The 19,293-nt window shown below is 26.2% G+C and overlaps 2 protein-coding genes and 1 long non-coding RNA gene across 4 annotated transcripts; 2 read left to right on the top strand and 1 right to left on the bottom strand.

Moving 5' to 3' along the window:
• The first annotated feature begins 2,879 nt into the window (after positions 1 to 2,879).
• Positions 2,880 to 4,032, top strand: LOC149056063 (uncharacterized). The gene is made up of 4 exons (XR_016191756.1): positions 2,880 to 3,379; positions 3,526 to 3,591; positions 3,673 to 3,767; positions 3,830 to 4,032. It is a non-coding gene; the product is annotated as an uncharacterized LOC149056063 (long non-coding RNA).
• Positions 4,033 to 5,648: 1,616 nt separating this feature from the next.
• LOC107168680 (uncharacterized) lies at positions 5,649 to 8,413 on the top strand. Its single transcript, XM_089226230.1, has 9 exons — positions 5,649 to 5,834; positions 5,917 to 6,042; positions 6,607 to 6,704; positions 6,855 to 7,087; positions 7,165 to 7,298; positions 7,369 to 7,463; positions 7,536 to 7,644; positions 7,707 to 8,046; positions 8,139 to 8,413. The coding sequence occupies exons 1-9, from the start codon at positions 5,771 to 5,773 to the stop codon at positions 8,347 to 8,349; spliced, it is 1,410 nt and encodes a 469-aa protein (XP_089082356.1). The 5' UTR covers positions 5,649 to 5,770; the 3' UTR covers positions 8,350 to 8,413.
• Positions 8,414 to 9,975: 1,562 nt separating this feature from the next.
• On the bottom strand, positions 9,976 to 16,297 carry LOC107168700 (uncharacterized). 2 transcript variants are annotated; one of them, XM_089226229.1, is made up of 7 exons: positions 16,023 to 16,297; positions 15,782 to 15,963; positions 12,985 to 15,704; positions 12,401 to 12,508; positions 11,288 to 11,493; positions 10,796 to 10,914; positions 9,976 to 10,278 (listed from the first exon to the last, which is right to left on the bottom strand). In XM_089226229.1, the coding sequence occupies exons 1-4, from the start codon at positions 16,043 to 16,045 to the stop codon at positions 12,416 to 12,418; spliced, it is 3,018 nt and encodes a 1,005-aa protein (XP_089082355.1). In that variant the 5' UTR covers positions 16,046 to 16,297; the 3' UTR covers positions 9,976 to 10,278; positions 10,796 to 10,914; positions 11,288 to 11,493; positions 12,401 to 12,415. The 2 variants fall into 2 exon arrangements, with proteins under 2 accessions (XP_089082355.1, XP_089082354.1); XM_089226228.1 differs by lacking the exon at positions 11,288 to 11,493.
• Between the last annotated feature and the right edge of the window lie 2,996 nt (positions 16,298 to 19,293).

The raw sequence follows: 19,293 nt of genomic DNA, 5'->3' as shown, positions 1-19,293 counted from the left end.
AATAAGTAATGTTTAAAACAGTTATTATTATAATACAAAATGTCTAGCATTTAGATCTTAGGTATATCTATATATCTGTATTTGTCATTATAAAAATTAATATTTAAAAAAAATTAAGGGACCTATTCATTTAGTAAATACTAAATAATATAATAATTAATAATAATTTTATTGGGGACTTTTAACTCTTACTAGTTCAAAATTGAAAATTACAATCCAGCAGAATTTTTATACTTAATCGTTTAGGTTTTCTTTGTATTTCTACATCCTTTGATAACCCGACAAATTGGCTCAATTATTGTGACGTAAAAAAGTGTTTTATGCTCAATATTGTTATAGGCGAGAAGCGATCTGTTTTTAATCTAAGCTATAGCAATTCTTATTTAGGCGGGTCAAAACTTTTGTCCCCTTTTGAAAATGGAAATTACGCCACTGGACTGGGTTCTTACTATAACGTGAATACGTGATGCGCCCTTTTACATTTTTTTTTTAACTTTCTAAAACAGAACGATAATCGGAAAAAATCCCCAAAACTATACGTGACTTGTATACAAGCTAATACAGCTGCCAAAAATAATAATGAATAATAATAAAATATATAAAATTTGAATGATAATTATTATAATATTATCTTGATCAGACCTTAATTCTGCTTAAAATAAAAATAACTATGCAGATAATGTTTTTACCTAAAAGTTTTAATGGGTCAATTCACTCTAATCTAATATAAAAACTAACAGCTGCACACTATTGAAACTAGTGAACGAAAATCTGCTATGTAGTACCTACGTTTGTTCTTTGGTAGTACGTATGTAAGACAGAGACAACACATGCAGGTGCAACGTCCTCCTAAGATATAAGTAAACTTTGCAAACTTGACAAAGCAAACTTTGGTGATTCTTTTCTGGCGGTTGTTTTTCCTAGATTCGACAGAAGGAAATTTATTCAATCAAATTGATCTCAGAAATGATAATGCATTATATTATGTACAATGTACATCGATTGTGAATTATCACAAACAAAACAAAAAAAAACAACTTACATATATCTAAACTTATTCGAGTAGAGTATACCTATTTAATTTATACTAGCTGTATTACCAGACTTCGACAGTGTACAGTTTTGAAAGAAATTGTATCAAATATTTTATTAAATTAATTATATTTATGTGTTAAATAATTATAAATGTATATGTTTTAATTAGGTCCATATGAGTTCAGTTCGTAGTTTGCGTATCATTTTTTATTTTATTCGAAATAAAAATCGTATTTTTAGAACGATGCTTAAATTCAATATACGTAATTTACTACAAAACATAAATTTTTGTCTTATATATATTTTTTTTTATACGCCATATTTTTCTGATGGTTTATTTTAATAGCAGTGATATTCCTAGGTAATATAATGTGTTAGCAAAGACATTAAAGTTTAAACCAATACACATTTAGAATTAGAACTCTGTAGGTAGGTACCTACCCAAATGGCAAATATTTCACACAAAACATAACTGTTCGATAACTTTAACTAAGTTATTATACATTAAACGTTATTTAACTAAAATCAACTTCTTTAATTTTTAATCAAGAAACTTTATTCGAATTAAATTCAGACCATTTACCAGTTCAAATTTCACAATGGATCAATGGGGGCATCATTATAACAGCCAACAAATTTATAAACGAAAAATCAGTCTGGTATAATTTTCAGAAACATGTTGCAGAAAATATTAAAATTCCTAAAAATATTTCCAATAAATTAATGACCGGTGAAGGTATATCTCAACTTTGTGAATCAATCTGCAAAGTTGTAAAACTGTAACCAATGTTCCCAAAATGCTCACCTGACCCTATAATTACAAATTTAACATCACTCCATATTTAAAAAAATTAATTAGGAATTAACTTCACATAAGAAAACAATGATAATATTTAACAAAAGATTCAAAGATCACCAGAAGCTAAATTTTCTTAGCAAAAAGTTAAAAAACTACTTGAAAAACTTAGAATAGACTCGTACTAAAAATACTTATCTTCGATACGCCATGCAGATTTTCATCTTTCTGGCAACCAAAACATTAATCAAACCAAATAACAACAAAATTCCCACTCTAAAGTCTGCAAATAATTTTATTAAGAAACTTTTTAGAAAAATGTAATTTATTGTTGTCTATCTCCTTCGAAAACACCTCCACACTTACCACTCTAAAAGATAATGCAACCAACAATTTGGTGTTCCAGAAACTTTTGCACACTTGGTGAATTAGAAATTCTACCTCAAAATATTTTTATTCATACACAAGCCCAAATTTCAGAAAAAAAAATAAAACAAAAAATTATTGAACATTAAATTGAAGCTGTTACAGGATCAGAGCCGTAGCAAGAATTGGGATAAGTAAATTGAGTCCGAGATAAGATTGGTATATTTTGAAAACGGTAAATTGAGTCCCGGGAAAAACGGGTAGTAGGTAAGTTGAATCCCGGGAAAAAATTAGTAGTAAGTAAATATTTTGACTTATGTTAAGCTATTTATATAAGGATATAATATTTAGATTTATATTGATTAAAAATATTAAAAATATAAATTAATAAAAAAAATAAATGTCATTATTATTATATACATTACATTATATTATTATACACTCCATTTATTTAAAAATTAATCAAAAAAAATTGTTATTATCATATTATATATTATATATACCTATATTATGCACTTGGTACAAACTTCATTGATATTGATTTAATAAACTCAAATCGGATAATAACGTTACTGGTGTATTTGGTCATTTGGTCCCTTAGGTTTTGTTCCTTATCGAGCGTGCTTTTCTTTTTTCGATTACAGCTTTTTAATTTTATTTGTGTCCCTGACTGAACTTCAAGTAATTCACCAATAAAGTTAAAAATATTCGGATGTGGACTGTAAAAGAGTCTGTTTAATCGCGAATGATACGATTCACAACTATTGGTTGTACTCACGGTTGTAGCAGCAAATTCCGACCAAATATTCGGGCGAAATGTAGCATTTCAATTATATAATTAATAAAAAATTTATGCAATAAAAATACATGTTGCTATTTTCAAAATCATATACATGCAGTCAATGAATGCCCACAAATCATAAATAAAAATTGTATAGTGCATATTTTTAAATGCATATAAATCGTTTTTCCCTGGGACTCAAATTACCTACTACCTTATTTTTTCCGGGACTCAACTTACCTACTACCTATTTTTCCTCGGGACTCAGTTTACCGAGTTAGGTAGGGTCATTTGGGACTCAAATTACCAACCCCGGCAAGAATCAGGCCTCAACAAAGAAATAGAAGCATTAATGCAACACTCTTTTATAAAAAACATCATAAATGATAATTCTTGCACAGGTGATTAATTAATTTTATTTTGACATTTTGAAAATTTACCTATATTGTAACATAATATTGAATTACATTAGATATTATAAATAATTAATAAAAAATCATTGAGGTATAACCTATCTACCTTTATTAAATGTTTTAAATATTATTAGCTCTTCAACAATAAGATGACTTACAAGTTCAATCTGGAGAAAATTTAACAGTTTTAAATACTTTAGGTAAGAATGATAATAGATACCATAATAAATATGAATATAAATTGGTTGTGTAATATTTTTTAATAATCATTAATTTATTAGATGTTGAAGAAAGAACAAATGATGAAACAAGTTTCTTTGGCATGATGTTTCATGGGTCATAATGGTCATAATGTTCATCAGTTCATCTATTATACGTAACATTTTGTATAAAACAAGTCTTAGTGAATATTAACCGTTTCAAACATTAAATTTTTAGGAGAAGGGGAAGTGGAACAAGAAATTTGAAATTTTTATTAGAACAAGCATATTATGAGCCAAAAACCAATATTAAAAGAAAAGAAAAAAGACTTAATAGATCTTCTTCCCCTAATACTTGATAATGATCATGATTTCTATAAAAATTTAAAAAGCAACCAAAATGAAGACTCGACATATTATGACCCAGATCTCAGCGAATGTGATAAAATGTAATTTTTTTCTTTTGTGAAACAAAACTAAAAATAACTAATTATTAATTTTATTTTTGTGTTACAAAAGTTATAATCTATTTTAAATTATATTATTATTAATTATGTTGTATGACTTATAATTTATAAGACTAATTTTTTATAAACTTTAATTCTTCTATCAAAATAATATTATATTATGTAAGTACTATTAAGTAAATTAATCTACAGTAAACATTAATTTGTTATTAATTATTAAACTCCTATTAGATTTAGATATTATAATGAGTTAATTTTTAAGAAAGGTAAAATAATATCAGAGTTTTGATCAAAATCACATAACTCATAATTTATTTGGTTAAAAAGGTTTATGTCATAAAAAAAAAAGACTAGTCAGAAAATGTGAAATCCAAATGGAATAACTACAGTTAAATTTGTACATAATGATAAATTCAAAAATTTTTAAATCATAAATGTAATAAGAACATAGGCGTGCACAGACCTCATTCGCAGGTCATGTACTACAGTGGCATATCTAGGGGATGAGGAAACTGCCAATCCTCCCCCTCAAAAAAAAAATAAAAATTTCCGTTAGGGTTTGGGGATATGACGTTGAATTATACACATGATGAAAAACAAAAAATTTAGTATGAAAATAGAAATTGAGAAAAAAAGGTTCATATTATGCATCAAAATGTACTATGTAAGTTTGATCAAATTTCATGACAGGCATGACTCGCGGACACGTCTATGAATAAGAATATGATTTATACATAATGGTTTCTATAATATTCGTGGTTGTAAATTGTAAGTTGTAACACTAAAATGTGTAGGCATTTTCAAACTTTCAAACGACTGCCTTGAAAAGTCGATTAAATTGACATAAGCCCTTTCTACCTGGGACCGAAGAAATAATGGTCGGAATAATGGCACTCCTGGAAAATGCCCTTTAGCTACGGCCTACGGCCTTCACAGGATTACTGCAGTTATATTATATTTATTGAATAAACTCAAAAATAAGATAAGTATTAGATAGTAAATGTCAAAAGACAATAGCTGGTAGTGAGGTAGGTAATAAAACATTAAATTGATTAGTGTCCGATATCAGTAAGTTATTAATATATATTATATTTTGCCATTTTGGTATTGGAATTGGAAATGACAAAATCTGTTTTCATCATATTATTTTGTTTGTGTATGAATCTATTTTAACTGTGTATACGATTAAAGGTTGTTTTTTAAATATCCGTTGAATGTGAAATGTGTAAAAAGGATTATTCTTCAATGTCTAATTTAAATATACATAAGAAGAAAAAACATTGATTTGTATTTTTGTGTACCAACAATATTTATTTATTATTAGCAAAATACAAACGTCGAAAATTGAATCATCTTGTGTGATTATGTATTATTTACATTTATTATTTATTAATTATTAGTTAGAATGATATTATGAAATCATGTTGTCAAAAGCAAAAATTAGCACATGCGTAATAAGGACTTGGAACGTTAGAAATTGTACCGACGGCCGGCGTAGATCCAAACGTGTGTTGTGCGGAACACTATAAAAAAATAGTTAAAAAGATAGGTACTCCATTAATGATTAACGTGATAATTCTTATCAGTATATTTGTATTTTGTTTATAACTTTATATTATATTTCAATCGAAAATACTGTAGTTAATTTAATGTTATTTTAATTAATATATCTTAATCCTAAGTTCTATAATCGTCCATTACAAATTTCAATCATGGGGAGGCGTTCGATAAACACCACTAAAAGTGGTAAATATATGAATCCTACGGATCAAGCGAGTAAGTATTGTGTATTCTCTTAAACATGATTAATTGTAAAGTATATAAAATATATTAAAATATATTGTGAATAATTTAACAGGAAAAGAAGCCAGGAAAAAAGAATTGAAAAAGAATAAAAAACAGCGTATGATTGTTAGAACTGCTGTACTGAAAGGAAAAGATCCATTACAAATACTTGCTGAAATGGAAAAAATTGATCAAATGGGTAATGTAAAATTTAGATATATTAATACATATATAAATGGGAATAAATACATAATACAACCAAACTATTATTGAAATAATGTATAATATTATTATAGTATTAAGTTATACAATTTTTATTCGATTTTGATTAATGTTTCATTTTTCATTCATAAAAATATTATTGAATAAGCAAACATTTTTCTGGAAAAGTTAAATTTTTAATTGATAATCGCCAATAAAAGAGTATTCAGATTTATTTGATTACAACATATTTTGAATAAATGTTATTCTTTTGAGTTATTTTACCAAGTGTTTTAGTTTACAGGCCAAACTGATAATTAACTTATAAAGTTATAAATATAAAATCTTTCAAATTATTTGATGTATATATTACAGAATAATTCATAAAAAAATGCTAATTGTTTCTGAAATAATAAATATGATATATATTATGTTATATATTATTAATTTTTTTTCTATTGATTATTTTAATTACTTTGTATTAACCTTAAGAAAAATTGTTTAATTAAGTTAGCCATTAAAGAAAACAAATTTCTAAGAAAACATTTTATTTTGTATATAGAATACAATGTTGTTCAGCCATCTCCTCTTAATGAAAAAGTGTTAAGAGAAAAAAGAAGAAAACTTAAAGAAACATTTGATCGTGTTATGAAAATGTATGTAAGTACCATGCTCAATCTATCCTAATGGAATATTTTTGTTATTAAGGTTTTTAGTATTTTGATTTAAATTTATATTTATTAAATAATATTTTAAAATGCTAAATTTTAACTAAAAATTACTTTAGAAGATAAACTTAACTATTTGTAGGTAAAAGACGAGCTTGATAAATATCATGAAGTCAAGCGCGCAGAATCGGAGTATGAGAAACGTCGTTTTAAGCTAATATCATATTTTGATGCAGTAAAAACAGCTCAACAAGTATCAGTTGATGAAATTCCATTACCTGTTATGACATCAAATATTCCACTACCTGCATCTGATACAGGATATAATTCTAATGAGTTACCATTAGGAATATTGAAAAAGCCCCCATTATACACGTTAGTAATTATTTATATTGTTCTATTAAAATTTTATTTTTAATTGAATTTTACAAGAACATTATTGTTATTTTTAGAAGTCCACCAATGTCACCAATATCAGGTACTAAAAAACGACCACCGGGCGTACCTCCTGGTGTACCACCTACATTAACAGATGAAGAAAAGGATGATGATGATTATGAAAATGATTCAAGTGATGAAGAAACTGGTTAGTTAATGATTCAATCTAAAATATTTTTATTTTTAGTATCATATTTTCATAGTTTTTTTCTACTTAGCTCCAAAACGTTCTCGCACATTAAGATTTGCTGAACCAGAAGATTCTGGTAAAGAAAATAAAACCACCGATGATATAGAGATGTTCATGAGAGAGGTAATGAGTAGATAAATACTTAATCAATTTTATGTAACCTTTACTAGTTCAAAAAATTTAACTTATTTTTAGATTGATGAAGTTCAAAAGAAGAGTTCAACAGGTAAACCTGAAGATTCCAATGAAATTCCTTTACCATTACCAGCTCCATCTGGACATTTACCACCAGGATTACCACCAAGTATGATAATAATCTAATATTAAATTTTAATTATATAAATATATAATTAATTATTTTTAAAGGTTTACCAGTGGGTGTTCCTCCTCCTATGCCATATCGTGGACCTGCTGGTAGAATGCCTCCAGGTCCACCTCCTGGACGACCACCAATGTTACCTCCTGGACCTCCCCCTGGTTTACCACCACGTATGCATGTAAGATTACCCCCGGGACCCCCTCCTGGAATGCCACCTAGAATGATGAGGTATAACTCTGGTATGCATAACAATATGAATACAGCTGCAGCAGCTGCTGCCGCTGCTGCTGTAACACCAAATATTGTAAGTGCCGAACCACAACTTATTAATCGTGACGAAGCTCAACATAATACTGGGTCTACGATCGAAGCAAAACCAAAAATGAGGTATATTAAAAATTGTGCATTTATATTAGATAATGACGATAATGTATTTTCAACTATCTAATTTATTACATTTTTCATATTATTTGTAATAGAAATCTCGCAGCTGATATCACACGATTCTTGCCTACATCCATTCGAGTGAAAAGAGATGATGGTAGACCAAACAAGCGAGATAATGCATGGGAACAACATAAAGCTGCAGAATATAAATCTAATATTGCTGCCAGTAATCAACAAGCTGGGCAACAGACTAAAGATGACGCATACATGCAATTTATGCAAGAAATGGAAGGGCTTCTTTGAAATTGTTCATATTATGTATTTTTTTTCTCATTATTCACAGAATTATAAAACTAGTACATTTTTATACACAGAAATTCATTTATTCCAATACAATACTTTTCCGATTAATCTCTTTAAAATAAAAATATATATTACTGTTACTTAGAAGATGACCAAGTATATGAATCCATAATTAACTCTTTGCTATTCTAAGCATAACTAGTCTTCTATTTTTTATACGAAATAAATTTACATAGTCATCATAATAAAATTGAATAATTAACTATACTACTATATTATGAAGATGTAGGGGCACTATTTGTTTTTTCACTCTGGCCCTCGCTCAACATAGCCAAAACGCAATTATGCATAATCATTTTTTCTATGTTTTTAAGTAGTCTTAGAGTATTAAAAAAAATATAGAGATTAATATTTTTGAGGGAATGAAATATTGATATTATATTTTATTATTATTTGATTTTGTATTTGACAAAATAAACAAAAAAATGTAAATTTAAATGATTTTTGAACTATTTTGAGACAATATTTAGACAAACCGAAATGTCTTTCCCTTCAAAAATATAATTCTTTATCTATTTTGTAATGGATGGTTTTATTATTTTTACTCTAAGATTACTTAAAAACATAGAAAAAATAATTTTGCGTAAATGCATTTTGTCTATGTTGAGTGTGGGCCAAAGAGTGTTCTGACACTTAATGATATTTATCTTATTATTTACTTTAATGAAATGTATAATAAGGTTAGTCTTTCATAGTTTTGTGTTTTCACTATTTATAAAATAAGTCACATTTAAAAAAAAAAAAATTAATGAAATGTGTTTAAAAAAATATTATTTAATTGCGTCAGTATGTATAATCTGTAATTTTTCAAATTAATACGGGTAACATAATATTATGATAAATATTTAATAAACTTTTAAGATCTCAAAAGGACAAATGAAAAAATTGTATTTAAAAAACAATTTTTGCTATTTAATATTTGTAAAAATATTCAAAAGCAAATATTATTTTAGTGATTTTTTAAATTGTAATTAGAATAATATATGCAATATATGCATATAATTAACTATTTAAACTATTTCAAATTATAGAAATAATAAAATTGTCAAATTTTTAAATAAAACAATGTACTTTCCTCATAAACGATTTAACAATTTTCATAACCATACAATTTAAAAAGAATAAATTGTTATGTTTAAACTCAATTTTTATATAAAAGCAAAATTAAATAATTCCAGCCTTAAATAATGTATTAAAAAATGATTTCTTTTAAAAAATACTGAGGAGGAAAATTTTAATGAATTGATAAGATCAAGTCATTAATAGCAAATTTGACCAATTTGAAAAAATTAGACCAATCCAAACGTCCCAAACTAACAGCAAAATAAATACACTGAGTAGCCTTGAATTTAGTATTATAATAGTTCATTAAAAGTAGGATACAATCTTTTAATTTTTTTTTTTTTTTTAATTGGCTATGGCATCATTATTTAAACGACTAAAAGTCTTTATAAATATAATACAGATCTTTTAATTGAATACTTAAGTAAATATTGTTTATTTCATACTAAAATAATATAACAAACAATATTATACAGGAGTGAATTACCAAGCATGATTGCTTAATTTTTTCGTTTAATAAGAATTTATTAAATAACTCATAATTTTCATTTGAACAACAAAAGTTGTTACACAGGATACTTTTAAAGTTCTAAAAATTAAATTTTGAATAACTGTATTATTGAAGAAAAAAAGGAAGAGAGCATGCTAGGTGAATCATCATAAGTATAGTATGTAATAATATAATAGTATACAATTTCTTAAAAATGGACATATTTTTATAGAAAATTTCCATTGGAAATGGCGATTGTAAGGATTTAAAGTCTGCTTTTCTTTATCATATTTTGATAGTTGGAAATTTATCAATTTCTAAAAAAATAAAAAATAAAAATATTTGGTTAATTTAAAGTTTTAAGAGAACGCTACACTCACATGTGTTTTCTTCATCTTACACACGAACAACATAGAGTACAATGTAACATGTGTCTATGCAGCTTTAATTAAACTTGCTTAATTTTGGTTATAGAGTAAAATTACCTATTACAAATTGAACTGTAATAATATTTTTGCAAGACGGAGCGTTTTTTATATAAAATATAAAATTAAAAGTTAATTCATTTAAAAATGTTTAAATTTTTGCTATTTCTAAACAATATAATGAATGATATATTGGCAATCATGAAAAAAAGCACTGCCTTGCCCTCGGAAACATTAACATAATTCAATTTTGTGATAGGTATTTTTCCTATAAAATCAAAATTAAACGAGTCCTACACAAACTGTATAAACGTATTAAGTCAATATCGTACATGTGTAAAATGGAGAAAATACATGCGGATATAGCACCCTCTTAATACATAACATAGACTATTGATAAACTATTTACCTGCTTTTAACACTAACTGGAAAAATGTATCAGTTGCATACTCATTTAATTAGAATTTTCAAAAACTTCCTTACAATGTTTCTACATTGATCAAATATAAAAATCTCCAACACCAATATCTGTAAAAAATTTAAATAAACAAATTAATACAAAATCGCCTATGTCTTACATAAAATAAATATTAATTGTAAAATTAATTTTCATGCATTATGAAGTTTTTAAGTCTTTTCAAAGATGACCTCGGATTTGTGTATCCAAACTCTTAACTAAGAATGTAAAAGTAAAATTTATAATTATCATATTGATCTATATAAATAGGATATGATAAGTAATATTTACTATTACTTGAATCCATAAATTATAATTTTTTTTTTTTTGATAGAGATATTTTGGATCTCGTTAACATATATTATCAATATTTTAAATCTTTAAATTAAATTCTAATACTAATACGATTGTCTTATAAATATTATTAGAACTTAAAATACTAACTTTAAACCAACAACTAATAACCCATGCAACTTAGTGCTTTTTGAAATTTTATAACAATAAAAAAGCGGTTAAGTCGTGGATGTCGCTTTGAGTTACAGTAGGTAACAAGTGGGTAACTGGTTACTTGTAATGGATGAAATTAAATTTGAATCCAATGATATTATATCATTGCATACGAAAAACGATTCTGAGCGGAGACGGTTTATCTATTTAGGACATATTATAAATTATTAAAAATTTACAAATTTTAGATTTAAAAAGAACATTTTTATGAATTTCTAGCATAAAATAATTTACGGACTTTTCTACCCAACAATTTTGTTGCAAACTAATGATGCTTAAAATTTACCGTTTTTCCCTTAATTTTTAGTTTGTTTATCCCAACAATTTTTTACTTTTGACCCCCCAAGTACCAACCAGATTCACTTTCTAATCGAACGAGGTACTGAAGTCGAAAATCGAAGCACTTTTACTGCCCCAAAATGTGATGACAGACACAAAAAAAACACACACATGGTAAAATCAATAAAATATTGATTTTAAAATTCTAAAACATTGAGTTTAATTTAGTTTACTTTAACAGTTATAAAAAAGTATGGCTTTATGTAATTGTCTGATATTATAATATTAGCATCACGTTTAGTCACTAACTGACACATATATTTATTATTCTTTAAGTCTACAAAAACTATGTAGATCTTAATATTTCAAATCAAAAAAGTTAAATATATATATTTCAGTTTCTTAGTAGCTAGTAATTACTATACAATATACTATAATATTATACTTTGTCCAGTCTAAGTTAGCCCCCCTTTTGTGTATCATGTCTAATGTTTGCATACTGAGAAACTGAAACAGTCAGACCCCCTCAGTAAATTACAGATTCTTGGTGATTGACCAATCTATTGCATTCTATGTAATTCCTTGGTTACAAAGGGTAACACAGTTTATTGAGAGTTAAAGGGGAAGCCTTCTTCACTTTGAACCATATTAGTTTGGTCGACTGGATAAACTTAAACTGAACTGAGATGAAAGCAATAAAATATTGAATAGCTTCTAATGGACTAAGTAGCATTAAATTGTAAAATAAATATTAAATCAATTGAAATTTACCTTAATAGTCCTCACTTAATACGATGAATGTATATTGGTTCCATAATTATTCATAACATCAAATTCATTATTTTTACTTGGTGCGCCTAAAGGTGTTATATTTGGTTCCTAAAGATGAAATTATATTAATTATAAGCATATAACATAATAAGCATTAGCGTGCAAGAATACAAATACTCATGTTTAAATTTAAATTCTGATTCAACAGTTATTCAAAATTTCAGAAGTCAAAGGAGAACATTAACTATTATTTATAAATTTAAACTTATAAATTGTGATACTACATAATACTAGTAACTAGTAGTATTACTGTAATCACTAGTTATACTCCTGTACCTAAGAATAAGGATATTATACAAGATAAACTAAAATTTATAACTGTTACACATATAGCACTTTTATTGATATTATACTATGTATTAACACCTGATATATTTACTATCCATATTAATGATAATTGTTTGCATAACAAGAAAAAATCACTGCTGCAGACTGCAGAGAAGTCAAGAGAACCTATTTAACTACCTTATACACACGCTTATGCTTTTAAATAATAACATTAATAACTAATAACTAAAATTTACCTTATCAATCATTTCTGGAAATATAGTACTTAAATTGAAGTTTGTTAAAGTATTCACATTACTACTGCTGTTATAATAGTTATTTGTGTTCTGGGTAAAATGTTGAAGTGGCTTATCGTAACTTGAACTAGTCATGCTAAATGTTGTAGGTAGAGGTATATAACTTGAAATATTATGCTTTGTAGTTGTCGGAGGAGTATAGAAATTAGTTGGTATTTGATATGAAGATGGTTGTTTGTCTAAATCATTTCTATTCTCATAAAGATAATTACTATTGGGTTGATTATAATGAATGTCAAAATTTTCATTGTTATTATAACTTGGTTTTTGGCTTGTTCTATAACAAGAAGTTTGTTTATTATTTAAATTTTGGTTCTTTGAACTTGTTTTTATCATAGAACCATGCTTTTGTTGATGCCTAATTAGAGATTCAGCACTGTGATTTGTTGATCTACTAGAATCGTGTGAATATTTTGATCGTACCCAAGATTGATCTTGTTCAAATGTATTAATCTCGGGATAATATTGTTTGGTTTGATTTTGATAGTAATCTTTATCTGTTTTCTGATTTTGGTACACACAGCAATAATCCTTAGCACAACTTCTTCCTTTTCGTTTATCATTTGACTTGGGTTGTTCTACTAACTGACTGACAGATAAGAAATTTGAATTAACAGAACGAGATTTATAATTGAGCATATTTTGCTCACTACTTGTAACAGGGATTATATTGTCACTTTTTTTGTTGCATTCATAAACTCTTTGATCAAACGGAGTATTAGAGCCTGTATTAATATTCAAAGCTAAATCTCCTACTAGAGTTGGTAATGTTGAAGGCATATTAGTATCCAAATGAGGTAATAAAGGGATAGTTTTTGATGGTGACCATGAATATGGCTGTTTAGGTTCAGACTGTAAATCAAAAGACATATCAAAGTTGTTTTTCTTTTGATAGCTATAGTCATCCTTTTTTGCATATGAGTTTTGACAGCCTTTATCTGTCATCCAGTTAACTGGAACACTTTTTTCATTTTGCTTCTTTTTCTGCTTTGGTTTGTGTGGCCATATTTCTTGATAATTTTCAGTATCAATATATGTAGTTGTATTAGTTGAACTTACTGTATTTAAGTCATATGGTACTACATAAGGAACATTGTTTGCAAATGCTGTAGATGTAGATTTATCAGTCTTTTTAATATTTCTATTGATATTTTTATCAAATGAATTATAACTAGTATACCTCCAAAGATCAGAATTTGATTGAGTAGTTTTATAATAAGAAGAAATATCATTATATGATGTCTTATGATAAGTGGAAGCAGTTGGTTGAGGTGGAGGTATTGCCTTTAATTTTTTAACTTCTTTATAACCATAATGTTGATTATTCTTTTTATTGATGTCTATATATCCATCATTATAGTATGGCTTGTCATTAAAACCAAATTGATCTTTCATTTTATCTTTATTTTGATCCTTTTCACAATCATCGTCATTTTTTTGGAATAATTCTGTAGCTGGAGATTCTAAGTTACCAATTTGCAATATTGTTGTGGGTGTAGCTGAATTTATCTCAGTTTGTTCAGATTCATTTATCATATTAGTGTTTTTTGAAGTTGAAACAAGAGGAAATGAAAGAAGAAAAGCTTCTGTGGGAGACATGGAATCTGCGTGATGTCCTCCAACTGGCCCCTGAAGAGAACTAAACAAATCTGTAGAAAAATCTGTATTTGGTATTGGTAAACGTATGTCATCAAAACAAGAGATAATGTTTTTGGCTGTTTCTATTGATTTTCTTTGATTTTCTTCCGTTAATATACTTAATGGATTAACTACAGTTGATGTAGTCTGAGCTGTTGGTAAACACTCTGGAGAATTAGTGGTTATTTTATTATTATCTGTTTCAATGCATTTCAATGTGTTTTTATTTCCATCACAAATTGTCATACTTGTTACAATTTCTTCTGTTTCAATAGATTTTTTGTTTTTATCTTGATTGATATCCTTAACTATGGCTTCAATTGTGTGACTTTTAGTACCTCTATTGTCATTTGATTTTACTGGTTCTGTACAACTAAGTTTATCACTTTCTTCTATTTTATTTTTATTTATGTTTTTTTCAACTTTTTGGATATTATTTGATTCATTTTTATTTTCCGATTTACTATTTAGTTTTTTATTGTTAGCTAGTTCAACTTTACTATCCTTTAAAAAATTAGTTTCTTTTAATAACCTGTTGTATGTTACTAATGATGGTATAGGCCTCTTGTTCATAGATGTAGTAACAGTTGCATCATTTTTTTTTGGAGCAATTAATATTTCTGAATTTTTATAATCAGGTAACAAAAGTATTTTGGGTATATCAAAAATTATTTGTGACTGAGGTATAATAGGTGCAGTATCAATTTTGATCAAATGCCCATTGGGTAAAATAAATGTAGGTTTAGTTGAAGTTAAAACCGGTATATTAACAGGTTTAGAAGCTAAAGTAATAGGCCTTACTTTTTGAGGTAATTTTGGTTTGCTCTTAAACTTTTTTATACTACTATTTCTGACACCAGAGTCTTTTTTATGTTTGGTCTTTGATCTATTTTGTACAAACGTTTTTTTAACAGACCTATCTTTTGGTATTTTAATTTTTGATTCTTTTAAAATGGATATTAGGTGTTTGATTCTTGAGCATAAATGGGATACTTTATTTTGTAAGCGAATTAATTCCTTTCCTAAGATAAGAAAATATAATTAGATTTAAAATTAATTAAAGATTCACAAGTATAATTTCAGAGAAAATCTTACTTACTGTGTATACTTGATGTCTTCAGTTTTTCATTTTGTAAGACTCGAATTAAATCAATTGCATGGTTAATAATGTCAGCTTTACCTAATGAAGCATTAGAGTCTGATGGTGGAAGAACAGTTCGTAATTCTTCAAAACTAACATTTAAACGATCTCTGCGTTCTTTTTCATAAATTCGATTTTTTCTATAAAGAAAAAAACACTAAATAATTATTCTAATAAAAGATGAATAGTAAATACATACGATGGTGCTTTTTTGCCACCCATTATAAAAAATTCCTTGAAACTGAAATTAAATTAATTTAACAAATAGATAATAACATTAAATAACAATTAATACTCAAACACTTAAGACTTGACAGGGTATGCATAAAACGAAAATAAACAATTTTGTAACTTCGATAAATAACTAGCATTTATAATTATTTAAAACTTAAAAATTAATAAAACTTAAAACATAAACATACTAACTACTAAGATTGCTGAATAGTACAGAGTAATAACTACCTACAACCCTACAACTACTAATAATTATTGAATGACGAAAGTGATAAGTACAATCTACAATATTGTAAAGTTGTAGGATAGTTCTTATCACTCCTGTTTATGATTAAATTATGCCACTTTTTACGAAATCTTATCATCTCATTTTCTCAACATTGTTAAAATATAGAAGCAACTTTAGATGTTAGATCACTTATTCATTATTCATATACAAATATGATCTAATGAAGCAATGCTCACTCCTCCATTTTAATTTTCTTAAATTTGTGGAGAAATGATTGAATCCTATATAAAATACATTTGTGTTGATTACGAGCATCACTGCATCAGGCCTTTTTCTAAAATGTCATGAAAGAATACCACGGTGTTTAACGTGAACCCATAGTATAGTAAATTCGCTAGGCTAAACTGTAGCAATTTTTTTTTTACAAGCTAGTAGTATATAAATACACACTTTCAGAAAAATTTTAAATTTTTAACCCTCTCGGTACGCGTATGCGCAATGCAACTTATTATTTTTAAATAGTAACCGGTATTTTTGATACCAAATTCGAATAGACTGAATTTTTTTAATTTATTTTTACAAATCAATTAACCATGGCTCTAAAACCAAAATTGACTGAATGAGAGCCATTCAAATTTTAATAAATAATTCATTTTTACAATCTATTATAGAATGCATAAAACTATTTATAATTATTTACTATTGGTTACTTTTTGATTATTTTTACGTTTTTTTTTTTCATACGTGTTATAAATAAGATTAACATAATATGGACATAAAATTATTTAATTTAAATTGATTACAACTGTATACGTAAAAATATTCAAAAAGTTACCAATAATAAATAATTATAAATAGTTTTATGCATTTTATAATGAATCGTAAAACTCTATTATTTATTAAAATTTGAATGGCTCTCATTCAGTCAATTTTGGTATAATATAATAGTTATATATTATATTAATCATATTTTTGGTGATTAGATATATATTTCACAGATTAGTGATATTTTTATTGAATTTTATCTAAATTATGATATTATTATATCATTTTAGAGAAAATATGATATTTTTAGTTATTTTTATTAAAATAATACACTACCGTTTCTTGATATATTCATATTTCCTAGCTTATTAGGGTTATATATTATAAGTGATTTCAAAATTATTTTACAAAGTATAGTACAGAATAATGATATTATTTTACTAATTTATATGAAAAATATCAGTTATACATATTATCAAGTATAAAACTGAATAAGTAATAAATTCATACTATTTTGTATCAAAATAATGTTAAGTGATACGTATGAGAAATTGACTGCGAGTGATTGTACTATAAATAGTTTCCTATAGGAGATCAATAAGTTAAAGATCACTTCCTCACGTATATTAATTTTTTACTATGAAGAATTAACTCATCTATAATATTTAAATTAAAGATTTATATATAATTATAATGATTATCTCTTAAATTATATCAGGAGTGGTATGTTAACGAGTTGAACTATTAGAGATTAACATGTCATTATGGTTGAGGATGTTGTGGTATATTTTATCTACTATGAATACAATGTTAAATAAATGATTAAGAATTTAGGTATTTAATCAATTAATTCTAATAAATTATATACTAGAAATATTTACTGAAAATTATTATTTGAAAGAATCAACCTAGTCTAATTGTATGTAAGTATATATTTTAGTACCTATAATACAATTACGTCTATATGTGGGTGTGTAACTATGTTTGTTGGTATATACGTATATATATATATATATGTATGTAATATCTGTATAAGTGTGGGTGTAATAATATATATTTCTGAAATAAATAATGAAAAATTGAATAATTGAAATAATCAATCAGGTCCAGAGTTTCTAGAGGAAATGTGTGATAGAAATGTTGAAAATATGTTTTTAAAATGTAATAAACATTTATTTAATAAATTAATTAAGTAAAAATGATAATAAACCTACTTTAAAAAACCAAAAGTATTTGAAAAGTATTCCAAATACTTTAGGTAAAAAATAAAAACTTAAGGTATACATTTTAAACTACATAATAAATTACATATTTTGATGAATTTCATGAAAATTTGAACTGCTTGAAATGCTTATAAAAAATTATTTGGACTATGCACTTTTAATATATTTTAATTGACATAACTTATGAAAATTTTTACTGAATTTTAAAGCATTTTTACATCAAAAACAAAAATTGTATCTAACATAAAAAAGTTAAAAATTTAAAATGCCTATTAGGAAAATTATTTCATATCTATTAAATGCTCACTTAGTATATTCGATGAAAATTAAAGTTTTTAAGAGGACGTGTACCCGCATGTGTTGTCTCCGTCTTACAAATGCGTAACATGGTACATTTTTCACTCAGCAGAACACGTGTAGCTTCGTTAATTTAAAAATTAAAGTGAACTGACCTCTTATAAAATTTAAAGGCAAGACTATTATCTAGACAACCTCATATGCTTTTTATTTTATATCAAATTTAAAGCGAGTTATGAGTATTTTAAAATTGTACATTTTTTGTCCATCTTAAAATACTCATAACTTCCTTTAAAATTTAAATATAATAAAAAGCATATGAGGTTGAATAGATCACAATCATACCTTTAAATTTTATGAGAGGTCAATTCACTCTAATTTTTAAGCAAACGGAGCTACATGTTTTCTGCTGAACGTACAATTTACTATATAATGCACTTGTAAGACAGAGACAACACATGCGGGTATCACGTCCTCTTAATATTATTTATTTTTAGGTTATGACAAAATAGGCTTTGCTGAAATTGGTTAGAGTATAAAATCTCGTTTTACCTTCATTTTTTTTCCAGGTTATTTTGGATTTTGACTATTTTATTATTTTCACTTTTAACCCTTTAATATATCATTTAGATTCAATTTTCTACTAGCAACCATCCTCAAATCTAAACATTTTTAATACTCCTAAAGGTGGAGACACACTAAAAAAAAACATACATTATTTT

Source organism: Diuraphis noxia, unplaced genomic scaffold, assembly GCF_037042655.1.
Source record: "Diuraphis noxia isolate RWA-SAM2 unplaced genomic scaffold, SU_Dnox_SAM2 contig0004, whole genome shotgun sequence".
NCBI classification, from domain to species: Eukaryota; Metazoa; Arthropoda; class Insecta; order Hemiptera; family Aphididae; genus Diuraphis; species Diuraphis noxia.
This window is presented reverse-complemented; position numbering and strand designations above follow the sequence as displayed.